Below are 12,525 nucleotides of genomic sequence, written 5' to 3' on the forward strand. Positions count from 1 at the left end.
AGCTGGAGGAGAGATGGAGTAGACAGGAAGTCACTGCACATTTGGAATCAATGACACCAGCAAGTCTAGCAGGAGCAGAGCCACAGAGGAGAGGTATGATGGATAAAGGGGAGGGTAGAGGGAAGGACAAAGGGGGAGGAAGTAGAGAAGGAGCAGAGGGGACAGAGGGATGGATTGGGCAGGGGGAGTAGATGGGAAGGGTAGCAGGAGGTCAGGAGAACAGTTCTTAAAAGTATAAAGCCACCACCCCACATTACACTTTCCAGCATAGCTTTATTGGCAGTAATTTATCAGGCTGGTGAAAGCCCACATCCCAGAACTGACGCATATAAACCGGAGTTGGCATTTCATATTCTTGAAGATAATCATTTTGCTACTAGATCAAGTCAGAAAGCAAGTTTGGGTATTAGGGAGGGAAGTTAAGAGTGTGCTTCTCATACCTTGTAGTTCTTAAAAATAGCTGAAAAATGTGGTCCCATCCTAGCTAACCTGTTCACGTCTGAAATGTAGGTGGGGTTGATATATCCAGCCACTCCCAACACTATTCAAATTACAATTGGATTCTGTGATGGGAATGTTATTATGGTATCAGAGGAATGGCCTTTCCTCGACTGAGACTTTTCTTATGTTCTTGAATGAAATGTAAATCAGTTTATAGTCTTTATCATTCCTACTGATAATCGATTTCACTCCTAACAGTTTCCTGATGCTAACAATTCTTTCCACATATTTTGAATTGTGGCAGTTCCCTGCTAGGCCACTGGATGGCATTTTGTGTCCCTGGAGATGTTCTCCAAAGTCCTACCCTGCAGCAGTGACTCTTGTGGTCAGCTGAGCTCAGAACAGGACTGTGCCATAGGACAAGGAAGGACGTATGAGAAAAATGTTCAATTGAAAATTTTATTTTTATAAAGCACAGTATTTTTCTGATGAGGCAACCACCACATTTTATCAGTCTCCTCCAATCAACTGAATATTTTTTCTACAATTCCCCCTCCCCGCCTTCCTCCTGCACTGAAGGCATCGGAGAATGGTTCCTCTGGACAAGCACCCTGCAGATCTTCGTCTGAATGTCCATTACTGATTCAGAGACCTTTACAGTCAGGCTACCTGACGGGGAGGAGAGAAGGGCATCAGAGCTAGACCAATCCTGTTACACTTGATGTCAGCAGTAGCTGAATTCCACTGCACTGCACTTGTAATATTTCCACACAGAAAAATGTCAAATTATTATTTTATATTAATTGCATTTCAAATTTATATCGATGTTACTTTCAAATCTAACTCTATGGTGAGAGTGGTAAAAATTTTGCATCACATTAAAGTTACATAGGAGCACAATATTTGGCTTAAATGCTAAGAATTATGATATTTTGCACACTTTAGTGTAACTTTATGATTCCACCTCATATATAATGCTTTGAAAATTTTAAGTTTTATTTCCTTTTAATTTCCAAATATTCTGAAATGGAAAATGAAGTCATATTTTAAAAGATGCCTAGGCTATCCAAACCCAAAGAGCTAATTATTTGTTTATAATTTGATGGTGGTCTGTTATTTCAAATGGGGAAATTATTAAAATTATTATTTGTTTCCATTGACTGATTAAATCTAATGACTTAAGGTTAGGAACAGCACAGAGTAACGCAAAAAATCTGAAGGAAGTTCATCCTAAATCAAGCCGAGTGAGTGATATTGCACATCACAAGTATAGGGTGCAACTGATGTGATTTATGAGTTAAATCCATTATGAAGTGAAGTTTCCTCCATTCACAATGCAGGTTCTTAGTAGGAAGCTCTAAAGCTGTCAAATATTGGATCTGCACATATGCACAATGCATAGCTGCATATGTGTATGTCAAATGCTGTGTAAGATCCATGTATATGTGAGACAGTTACTGCATTTACAAATGCAAGCTTTTTCTCATTGATTACATAACAACACTTTGTATTTATATGGGGCGTGAAGAACAGAACAGGTGCAGCAGCATATCTGGCGATTGTTCACATTACACTGCCTACAAATTAGAAGCCACTCTAGAAATGGGTTATTTCAAAGAATCATAGAAATTTAGCACAGAAGGAGATCATTTGGTTCATTGTGCCTTTGCTGCTGCGAGTTCCCTAACTTTCTCCTAGTTCCTTGCTCTTTTCCGAACCTTTTTCATACTTTTCTTCTTCACGTGTTTAATTCTGTCTTAAATGTAGTGATTGCAAATTCTTAGAAAAATCAATAAAATAATTAAATGAAACATGTGTCAAACTATTGCGCATTCATTTAATAATTTGAACACCAATATTTTTCATTTTTGCCTTTTTATTTTCTGATAGTATTTAATTATCTTCTGTAAAATATGTAAAAGCATGAAATGCATACGTGGATTCTGAAATATTTTTCTGGTACATCCTGAATTTTTCAAGACATTTTTATTTGTAATCGTACTATTAGCACAATATAATAATCCCAGTATTTTTCCTGTAATCATCTTAAAAATATTTTACAGGCAATATTCCCAGCTATGGTGCAAAAATATACTGTACACAATAAATCCTACTCCTCAAAAGCCTAAATTGCCAGTATTGCAACATATCTAGAAGAAACTGCTGATCTGAAAAACTTCCTTCATGATCTAAATCCTAAAAGATAGGTTTAACATTGCGTAATATGGCTTCGCCAATGGGAAGACCCACTCTGTGTAGCAGTAAACTATGCAGACTATAGGTTTGATTTCCTGTCTGTGCTGTGCCCACTCATATCTTGTGGGGTGGCAGCCCTACAATTAATTTCAATGACACTGAGTAAGGGAGTGCAAAATTGACCAGGGTTCCCACTAATGATTGATATCTAGTAACCCCTGCTGGTGTTTGTGGGCCAGTGAGAGGGTACCATGGGACAGGCAGGCACAAGTGCCGCATCAGGTATGCGTCTGCTCATGTCTGCCGGAATCTCCATGCTAAAGGGACAATGGCCGGCTCTTCCAGGGCCTTCCTCCCCCAACCCTGGCCATGGTCCCCTCAGCCCAATTGGTAAGGAGACTGACCTATCCACAAACTTTTTAAAAATCCCCTCTTCAGGGATGCAGGCCACTTGCCTGGCCTGGACCCCATATGTATCTTGCAGAGGCTGGTATGCCTCAACTTACTCAGCGTACCAGCCTCCTCGGATACACCAGGTCCCAGTCTAGCTTAAGGAGCAAAAGTCCTTGGCATAGGGAGTCTCGTCCCTGGCTTCACCTCCTTTTGCTTTGTAAGGGGTGAGACAGAGGTTCCACCCCTTAAAAGATAACCAGGAAACTCCCAGAAATGGCACGGACCTAGTGCAACCAGGTCTCTGACATTTTCCCGTGTGGTAATGGTGGGAGACTAATGGAACCCCTAAGGAATTTTCCAACCTCATTTTCTAGGCTCACACATGAAGTACACATACCACTCAGGTGAGGTATGGGGATGGCTGCCAGTATAAGCGGATTCATACCATAGCAAGGATCAGTGGCTTTTGGGTGCAAGAAAAAGGGGAGAAAATTGAAAAAACTTATTTTTCACCGGCTGAATGAGTCGTGTAGATGATAATACACCTACTGCAGACTAGCCACTTTGTATTGAATACGTAACAACATTTTACATATCAGGGCTGCTTAACTAAGAATTGAATATATTGTATAAAAAAATCAGTGTGGATATGTAATGAAATTTACAGGGAAAGCATAATAGAACACATGACTTTTATTGTTACAAAAGCAATGGTAGGAACTGCACTGCTATTGATGCTTGCTGTTAAATGAATTATAACAACAGCATGCAGGCGACCCAGTTATCCCAGGTTTCTATGACAACTGTACTTGAATGTCTTCTTTTACTGTTTACCTTCAGGCTGAGTCATCAGCCTGAGCAGCTGTGACTGAGTAATGCTTTCAGGTATTTTATTCCCTTTCTGAATTTTGCCATGATGTGTTGGTCCGTGGGAGGTGCACAACAATTAAAATCTTTTTTTCCCGCTCTCCAACTTTCTCCTCTCCCCATCTCTCCTGAAGGAGTTGTGGCTGGGATACAATTTCAAGAATGTTGGGTGCTCTCCAGTTCCTCACCCAAATGATCATTATTCATATGTGAACTATGACGGTGAGTGCCAGCTAGCCATTCAGCTGTGGAAGATATGACAGTTCAGCCCATTCCTGTCCTCACCTGACATGCACACTTCTACAGGGGTCATTGGAAAGCTAGTTAGTGCACATGTGTGGATGTTGGATAAATACCGACTCTGTTCAGCAGTAATGCCCTTCACAGTCTGCATAATTATCCAGCATGATTTAAACCCAACGCTGAGGCGGAATTTAAGCCTAATCAGACCAGGGTTTAAAAAACACACATGGATCGATTTTAACCTCGAGCATTGAATCAGCATGTGATGGGCTGTCCACCCTATGAAATGTGTGAGATGCCTGAAGCACTTTGATGGTTGGGCTTCTAAGCCCTAACATGAAATATGATATAAAAGGATGGTATTCTTACCTACTCCATCACTCAGTCCTCCATCATTTGTGATCTAATAATGTTAAGGGATGGTTATATTCAATCATCAGTGAGCTGTGGTAGGTGTATTATAAATGATGGATTCAGTTTTGTATTATTAATGATTCCAGTTAGTATTCCATGAATGGCCCTGCCTCACCACTAGAATGACATGTTTTCTGAAAATTACTACCTCAGCCAAGGGTCTATTGTTAATGGAATTCAATTCAGACAGAGATGAAAGCAAGGACACAAAAGACAGGATGAGAAGGAGTGGAATGTAGGTCGAGGAAGCAATATAATATCCTCCACCAATAAGGGTTAGTTAAGTGCTGTGACATGATTAATTTTGAACAGAGTTGTTCCAATTAAATTAATAGCCAGTCTTTGAACTTTCAACATTGGAAAACACTCTCCACTTATGAAATCCCATTATATGTTACTGAACAATACTTATTAATCAGATACTTTTAATGTTCAACAAAAAAATGCATTTTTTATTCTGTTTACTCATGAGTAATTTATGCTAAAATCCTTCTTTGATCACAAATATTTATTTCATTTTTTGTTCTGACTAATCTTTGTGCTCACCGTGATTAGAGATGTCAGTGCTGGGATACAGCACATTTTCTATTTTTGACCCAGCATCCCAATTTTGCATGGGTCGTGCACGACTGGCAAACAGCAATTGGGGGTCAGAAAATTAGACGCAGGAACTCATGCCCCTGATTCTTAGCATGCCCAATTTTCAGACTGCAATTTTGGGGGGGTGGGCGGGAGTGGGAGGGGCCCATGCTGTTGGTATGAGTGAGACTCATTTAAAACAGACCCCACATCAAAATTCACAAGTTTGGGTGAGGCTCTGCCCAGAGCTTTAGGCTCGTCCATAAAACATCGATGCATAAATTTGGTAGCTTCATCTGCTTAGGACTGCTTCTTAAAGGCACTTGTCTAGGTTGCAATGAAAATATTTTTTGTCTGGGAGCATTTTGCAGCCTGTGTAATGAACATTTTCAAAAGATTTTTTGGTTCCCTTTTTCCACAATCATTACTTTTGCCGTGTTGCATTTGCATTTAAAGTAGCAAATAACTATAGTAGTACACAACAATTACTTGCATTTATATATCGTCTTTAACACAGTAAAACGTCCCAAGGCACTTCACAGGAGCGTTAGTAAACAAAATTTGACACATAGAGCTCGATTTTAGCACCCACGATCGGGTGCGTTCGTGGCAGGGGGGGGCTGTGAAAATCGGGGATTCCCAGGGCGGGTCCAGAGCCCGGCTCCAACCCGCCCGCTTCCAGGTTCCCCAGTGACGCGCTGACATGCGCACGCAGCCCCCGCATGTGGGACTCCCGCCGGCAATTAAAGCCAGTGGGGTTCCACTTAAAGTACTTAAGTAACAATCAGGTTGTTTACAGACCTGATTGACCTGATATTTTAGGAGGGGTGGGATTTTGCAATGAACTGAGACTGTTTCCCGTACTGGGGGAAACACTCCCAGTTGAAATGGACGTGTTGCAGCCACCAGCCTGTGGCAGCTGCAAAGGTCCATTTGACAGGTGGGGGGGGGGGGGGGAAGACCCTCACTCATTGCAGGAGGCCACTCTGTCACTTTGGACAAAGTTTGGCCTCCACCATCCTCCCCCTAACAATAAAATTCACCAACTTGCACACTTACCCCGGTGTCCAGACACATGTACCTACCTTGCGGACCCCCTCAGATGTACATCTTCCGGATGGGGGCCGCCGTAGCTGCAGTCATGACTTCCTCGGAGGGCGAACAGCATCACCAGCCTCGCCGGCCACCTCTGACACATGAAGCTCCACAACACAGTGCTGTGACACATTCACCTGCACAGCAGGAGGGAGGGCAACGGCAGAGAGAGATGCGTCGCAGAGGGCACTACCCTCGGCACAGGGTCTACAGACCGAGGCTCAGCTTCCTGAGGAGCAGTGCACATGGACGCTCAGAGTCACTCAACATGTAGTCGTGGACATCTGCAGCTTCCTTCGTGCCGAGCTGCTCCCAGCTGGCTCGAGCACCATCTTCTTACCTGTCATTGCCAAAGTCACCACTGCCGACAACAACTTCTCCTCCGCATCCTTCCAGGGTGCCACCGGGGACAGCGCCGATGTCTCTCATTCGTCTGCACAAAAGAGCCCCGCAAATACACCTACACCCACTCTGCAGTGACATGATGGGTGGCATCAGTTGTGGGTCTTCATAGTGATCCTCAGGAAAGGGCATTATTGCACAAACCAGACAAGATTCACAAAGACGTGGCAGTAGTGGTGACAATATAATATGTGATGTGAATTGGTCAGAAATTAAATATAGGTAAACACCATGACAAACCCTCAAACACCCTTGTGCTTCCCTTTCATGCTCACGACACGTTTGCCTTACGCTTCCTACCGCACGTATGTGATGCATGCCCTGTGGCTGCAGCACAGGTAGTGGCAGGTTGAGTGAGGCTGACGGTGAAAGAGATGCATCAGAGGGTGAGTATGAGATAGAGCCATGAGATTGTATGAGGATTGGGTTGAGTGGTAGTGGTGGGATGAGTACTGGCGAGGTGAGTAAGTGCAGGTAAGATGAGGATGAGCTTTGAGTGGGTGTGAGGGGTGATGTGATAGAGTAGTGTTGGCAGTGCAGAAGATGTGGGGTGGGGGCGGTGATGTGGCAGACGGAGGGGAGGGGAATGAGTCAGTGCACTCACTTCGGCTGACCTACTTAGATGATTGAAGTGCCTCCTGCACTGTATGCAGGTGCGTGATATGTTGGTGGTGCTGGTGACCTCCTCTGCCACCTCAAGCCAGGCTTTCTTGGTGGCAGGGACAGGCTGCTTCCTCCTGCCCGCCGGGGGGAAAATCTCTGTCCTCCCCCTCCTCCTCACCCCATCCAATGATATCTGGAATGAGGCATCACTAAACCTGGGAGCAGCCTTCCCCCTGGGCTGCTCCATGCTGTAATTTTTCCTATTTTCTGCAGCATCAGTCAGTGGAGGACTGCCCCTTTAAATAGGGCTCTTCCAGCTGACAGACCTTGCTGCGCATGCACAGTCCGCCCACTGCGCAGCTTACCAGCGGGAAACCAGGAAGCACAAGTAAGTGGCTGCAATTAGCCTGCGATTCCGTGCGGAGCACACTGATTTCACCGGGCGTGTTACCCACGCACCCAGTCGACCCCCTGCTGAGAACCCGCCGCCCTGCTAATATCGAGCCCATAGAATCTAAAGAGGTTGGGAGGATGAGTCAGCGGCAGAGTAGGACAATGCCAGCCCTTGTGACTCCTCCTGTAAACTGCTGGAATTTCCTCCAGGATTTCCATTTGCCATGCAGGGTAGATTTGGAAATGTAATACCATTCCTGATAGAAAAATAAGGAAGAACTTTTTAAATCATTCTTTGGAATCTGGAAGTTGCTGGCTAGGCCAGCATTTATTGTCCATCTTTAGTTGCGCTTGATAAGGTGGTGGCGGGTCTTCTTCTTGAACCATTGCAGTCCATGTGGTGAAGGTACTCCCACAATGCTGTTAGGTAGGAAGTTCCAGGATTTTGACCAAACAGCAATAAAGGAACAGTGATATATATCCATGTGTGTGACTTGGAGGGGTGCTTGGAGCTAATGGCGTTCCCAATCACCTGCTGCCCTTGACCTTCTGGGTGGAGGTCACGGGTTTGGGAGGTGCTGCCGAAGAAGCCTTGGGGACTTGTTGCAGTGCATCCTGCAGATGGTACACACTGCAAGGAATAGAAGGATGTACTGATAGGGTTAAATGAAGTAGGGAGGGAGGAGGCTCATGTGGAGCATAAACACCGGCATGAACCCGTTGGGCCAAAAGGTCTGCTTCTGTGCTGTACATTCTGTGTAATTCTATGCAGCCATGGTACGCTGTTGTGGAGGAAGTGGATATATTTCTGAACGTGGCTGATGATTTCCCTGTGTGGCTGAAATCCTCTTCCTTGTGCAGTTCAGTGTGCTGTAATTTGAACTGTCTATTCTAAGCCTTTGATTCGCTTTTCCAGCAATTTACTTGTCATCTTCAGGTCAGGATGGCATATTCAGAAGCAACCAGCCTGTGATCTGTGCACACCCAACTGTCATTAAACAGTCGACTGCAATAAAAAGGCTTAGATATTCGAACAAAATGATAACATTGCTGGAATGTAATGCTATTATAATCCTACACTGTAATGGAATCACCAGATACCCATCTGACATAACTAGCACTTAACCTTTTAGTAATTTTTTAAAAACAAATTGTCATGATACTATGTTTTATTCATGAGATAAAATCATGTTTTTTTGCAGTCCTTTACTGTAAAGACACTCTTTAAGAACCATTTAACTACATTCATGTGAAATTCAAAATGTGATCATGTATAAGTAGAATGGAGAACTACAATTGCAATGAAACCAAAGTTATCAATCTGACAAGTTTATCAAATATTTTGGTGCTAAAGGATTTTAAATAAATACGAGCCCAGAATTTGTGATGTTGGTAAAGTTAATGCTGTGCCCACATGTGTAATGTGAGTGAGCTTGTGCTGTTAGTGAGGAGGATTTGCCTCACAGAATTTTGTGAGACTAGCCCCTCCTCATTTTAATAGGTTTTCTGTATAGATGTAGGGAGCCTATCAGCAGCATGGCTGGCTGCATGTGGCAGGAACTCTGATGAAGTAGCAGCTTTTAAAAGGCTGCTGCTTGCCATTAAAGAGAAGTCTCTGTTGTGGCGAAAGTTGCAGTTGCTGGAAAAGATCAGTGACCAGCTACAGGCAAAGTGGCCAGAGGTGAGTGCAAAGGTGAATGCATACAAAAATGTCAGGAAGCGGGAACATGGTAGAAACACCACTTTTGCTGAGGAGAACTATGAGTGGCAACAAAGGAGGCTGGCCAGAAGGCCACAGTTTTGTCAAATCAGTGGTCAAAGCTGCTTGAATAGAAATAGTCAAGAAAGTGAATGGAGTTTCCCAGGTCCAAATATGAACAAATAAGGAAGACGTTACTCCCTCTCTAGTGATCACCTTTGAAAGGTGCACCTCCCCTTTCAGGACTGCAGTCTGCCTTTAAACGGCAACCACCCTGCCTGATTTCCTGCCCCCCACGCCCACCTCCGCCCTCAATCAGCTGCCTATAAAGACTGTGATGAGCGTGTTGTATATAAATGAGGCCTGCCCACAAAAATTGATTGAGCCAGCCTGTCCGATATACGCTCCACACAAAAATTGATCCCCTCTTGCCAAGTACATTGATACAACATCAAACAGTGTCATGCAGTGGAAGATTTCCAAAATTGTTTTAAACAATTTGGCCTGAAGTGGGATACCATAGCGTGTTCATTATTTTTATATTATTAAGCAAGGACATAAATATCCAGTCCCGATCATAAGGTGATGCTATTGCTACATCATTGGGTCATGCTGTTGTACAAGTAGATATAGGGCAGAGTGAGTCAAGTCTCATAGAAGTAAGACGCTCAGAGCACCTAAAGAGTGACTGATGCAATTGAACATAAGAAGGTATCGATGGCAGATCTGAATTCATAACACAACCTCTGAAAATAGTGAGGATGGTGAGAACACAGAGGGGGAGTTGTGCTGACCATTCAACTTCGTCCTATTCCATTCTGCCGTGTCCAACTTTTGTCTGTAATTCACTCTTTCTGATTTTAACTGCAGCCTTTTCTAATGTGCACCTCTCAAAATAAATAACCTCAAATATTTAAATGGGTTTGTAATCTGTGTCAATCTTGTTAATCAAAATTCCATGCTAAATATTTCTCTGATTTTGACAGTGGTGATTTATATGTTAGAATCAACTGCAGTACATAGAGGAAAAGTTCTCTATTTTTTCTAACCTTATTAAAATGCTTGCTCATCCTTTAGTTTTTAGTTTTGATAAATGGTATACAACCAAAATATGAACTCATTAGTTGTCTTTTCAGATGCTGACTAATCTGCTGTGTTTTTCCAGTATTTTCTGGATTATTTTATACAGGTGAAGAGTATTGGTTCCTACAATAAATACATAAGTTATTAACTGGAGTAATTAATACATCTGTCCTGAACCATTGCTGCACCAATGTTTTAGTAAAATAATTTACATAACACTACATATATTTAAGTATTTATATAGAATTATATTTAACAGCTAGCGTGCACATTCACAAATCTAAAAGACCTCATCGTATGTATCTAATTTGATAAAACTGAGCCCTTTAAAAATGTTTTAATAATAGTCATTGGCTTCACTGTATTGAACAAGTCTATTGTGCTTTGTACTGGCTGATGTCAAAAGACCAGACGATGAAAAATGAATAGAACAGTGAGAATGACTTCCCTGGAGATAAAGCAGGCGGATGGAACAGTGTATTAGCTTTTGTCTGCGTTTTACAGCCCCAAGTGATTTTGGATGAGGTTATGTGCAAATTATCTTCTGTAACTACAAGCCTTACATCCCCATAATGGCAGTGATTTATTCAGTTATTAAATCACATTGGCAACAAAATATGCCTTAAGCAGCAATTTATATTGGTTAGTTATCTTCTGTTGCTCAATGTCCCTTCATTTATGGGAGAAAAAAGATTATAAAAATGTGCCGTGCATTAGTGCCTGATAGCCTACCTAGAAATAGAGGATATTAAATGGCGTTTTTGCAAACGGTGAGTTGATTGCACAATGCATCAGCAATAAAGAGTTTTGTTAATATTTCTGAAAAGACGGCAACTCACCGATATCTGGCTACTGTATTCTTTATCGGCATGTCTATTGACACCACTGTGTCAGCCAAGGAGTTGGAGGCGGAGCGGGACTTATGGCCAGCAGGACTTGCAGCCAGTGAATTTTACAGCAAGCAAAGCAAACAGCAAAGCAAAGTTTATTTACTCAGCAAACAGCAAAGCAAACAAGGTCTATTTACAGTCTATTTAAAAAGAGTCTCTACGAACTGCAACCAACAGAACACATGTGCGTAAAATCACTCCCAGTTTCTTACAGCAGTGCAGTCTCCAGGTGTGATTGACGGAGGAATTACCCAATCATCTCCATTCTGGCCGGGAATAGTGGTGTCACTGTATCCAGCGATTTTTAAAAATATATATATCAAGAAAGTGTCAAATATAGTTATTTTCATGATGTTATGTTCTTTTATTAACCGAAAAAGAGATTAATTTAATGTATGGGTAGTTACCTTCACAGAGGTAAAGCACCACTACCTGAAACCATCCTTTCCAAGTCAGTGCTACATTTCAGATGGCTAAACATGCCATCTTATCAAATGATTGATATCACGCCAATGGTGATGCTGCTTCTATCTCTCAAACCTCCTGTTTAATCAGAACATCCTGGCACTAAATAGCGTCAACTGAGCAAAGCAGCAGTGGCACACAAGACTCCATGGATTTGCTGGTCCACAGAAACCCATGTCACCCTGTCCAAACACTGACCCAGACTCCACCCTTTTAACACACGACCGACTAAGGAGTATGTTGCTGCTTTCATTCTTTCATGTTAACTGCCACGTTTTATTTCCTGTCAAACAGTTCATGTTCCATTTTGGGCTACATAAATTCACTGCTGTTCTCATGTAACTGAGAGCAGGGCAGCATTTCAAACTTCTTTTAGATTTAAAATCATTTTCCAAGTAGACGGAAACACTGAAAACTTGAACAGGATGAAAATAAACTCTACTCAAGGTTAAAAACTGTTTTGCTTTTTTGGACCTTTTTAAAAAAAAAACAATATTTTACAATTATTTTTCAGTTATAGCACATTAGTATACAATTGCATTGTTGGTTATGTTGTATGGGGTAGAAATCCATCTTGGATGCTACCACATCGGCCACCTGTTATACACCTCATCTGATTCTCAGTTCCATTGAAGTGGGTGAAGGCCGATGCAATACCGCCCGCTGCGCGATACCGCCCAAGACTAATTTCTACCCCCTCCAGGTCAGTACAGCACATGAGTGCAAAAGGCAAGGCTGAAGCGTTTGCAACCATCTTCAGCC

The 12,525-nt window shown here is 42.5% G+C and overlaps 1 protein-coding gene across 1 annotated transcript in view; it reads right to left on the minus strand.

Moving 5' to 3' along the window:
• Nucleotides 1-3,314: 3,314 nt before the first annotated feature.
• LOC137327784 (nuclear receptor-interacting protein 3-like) overlaps nucleotides 3,315-12,525 on the minus strand; it is a 34,930-nt gene continuing 25,719 nt past the window's right edge. The window contains exons 7-8 of the mRNA XM_067993590.1: nucleotides 5,101-5,183; nucleotides 3,315-3,493 (exon numbers count right to left, since the gene is read on the minus strand). Coding sequence (XP_067849691.1) covers nucleotides 3,315-3,493; nucleotides 5,101-5,183 — 262 coding nt within the window. The remainder of the gene's footprint in view (nucleotides 3,494-5,100; nucleotides 5,184-12,525) is intronic.

The sequence above is a fragment of the Heptranchias perlo genome, chromosome 12, assembly GCF_035084215.1.
Source record: "Heptranchias perlo isolate sHepPer1 chromosome 12, sHepPer1.hap1, whole genome shotgun sequence".
NCBI classification, from domain to species: Eukaryota; Metazoa; Chordata; class Chondrichthyes; order Hexanchiformes; family Hexanchidae; genus Heptranchias; species Heptranchias perlo.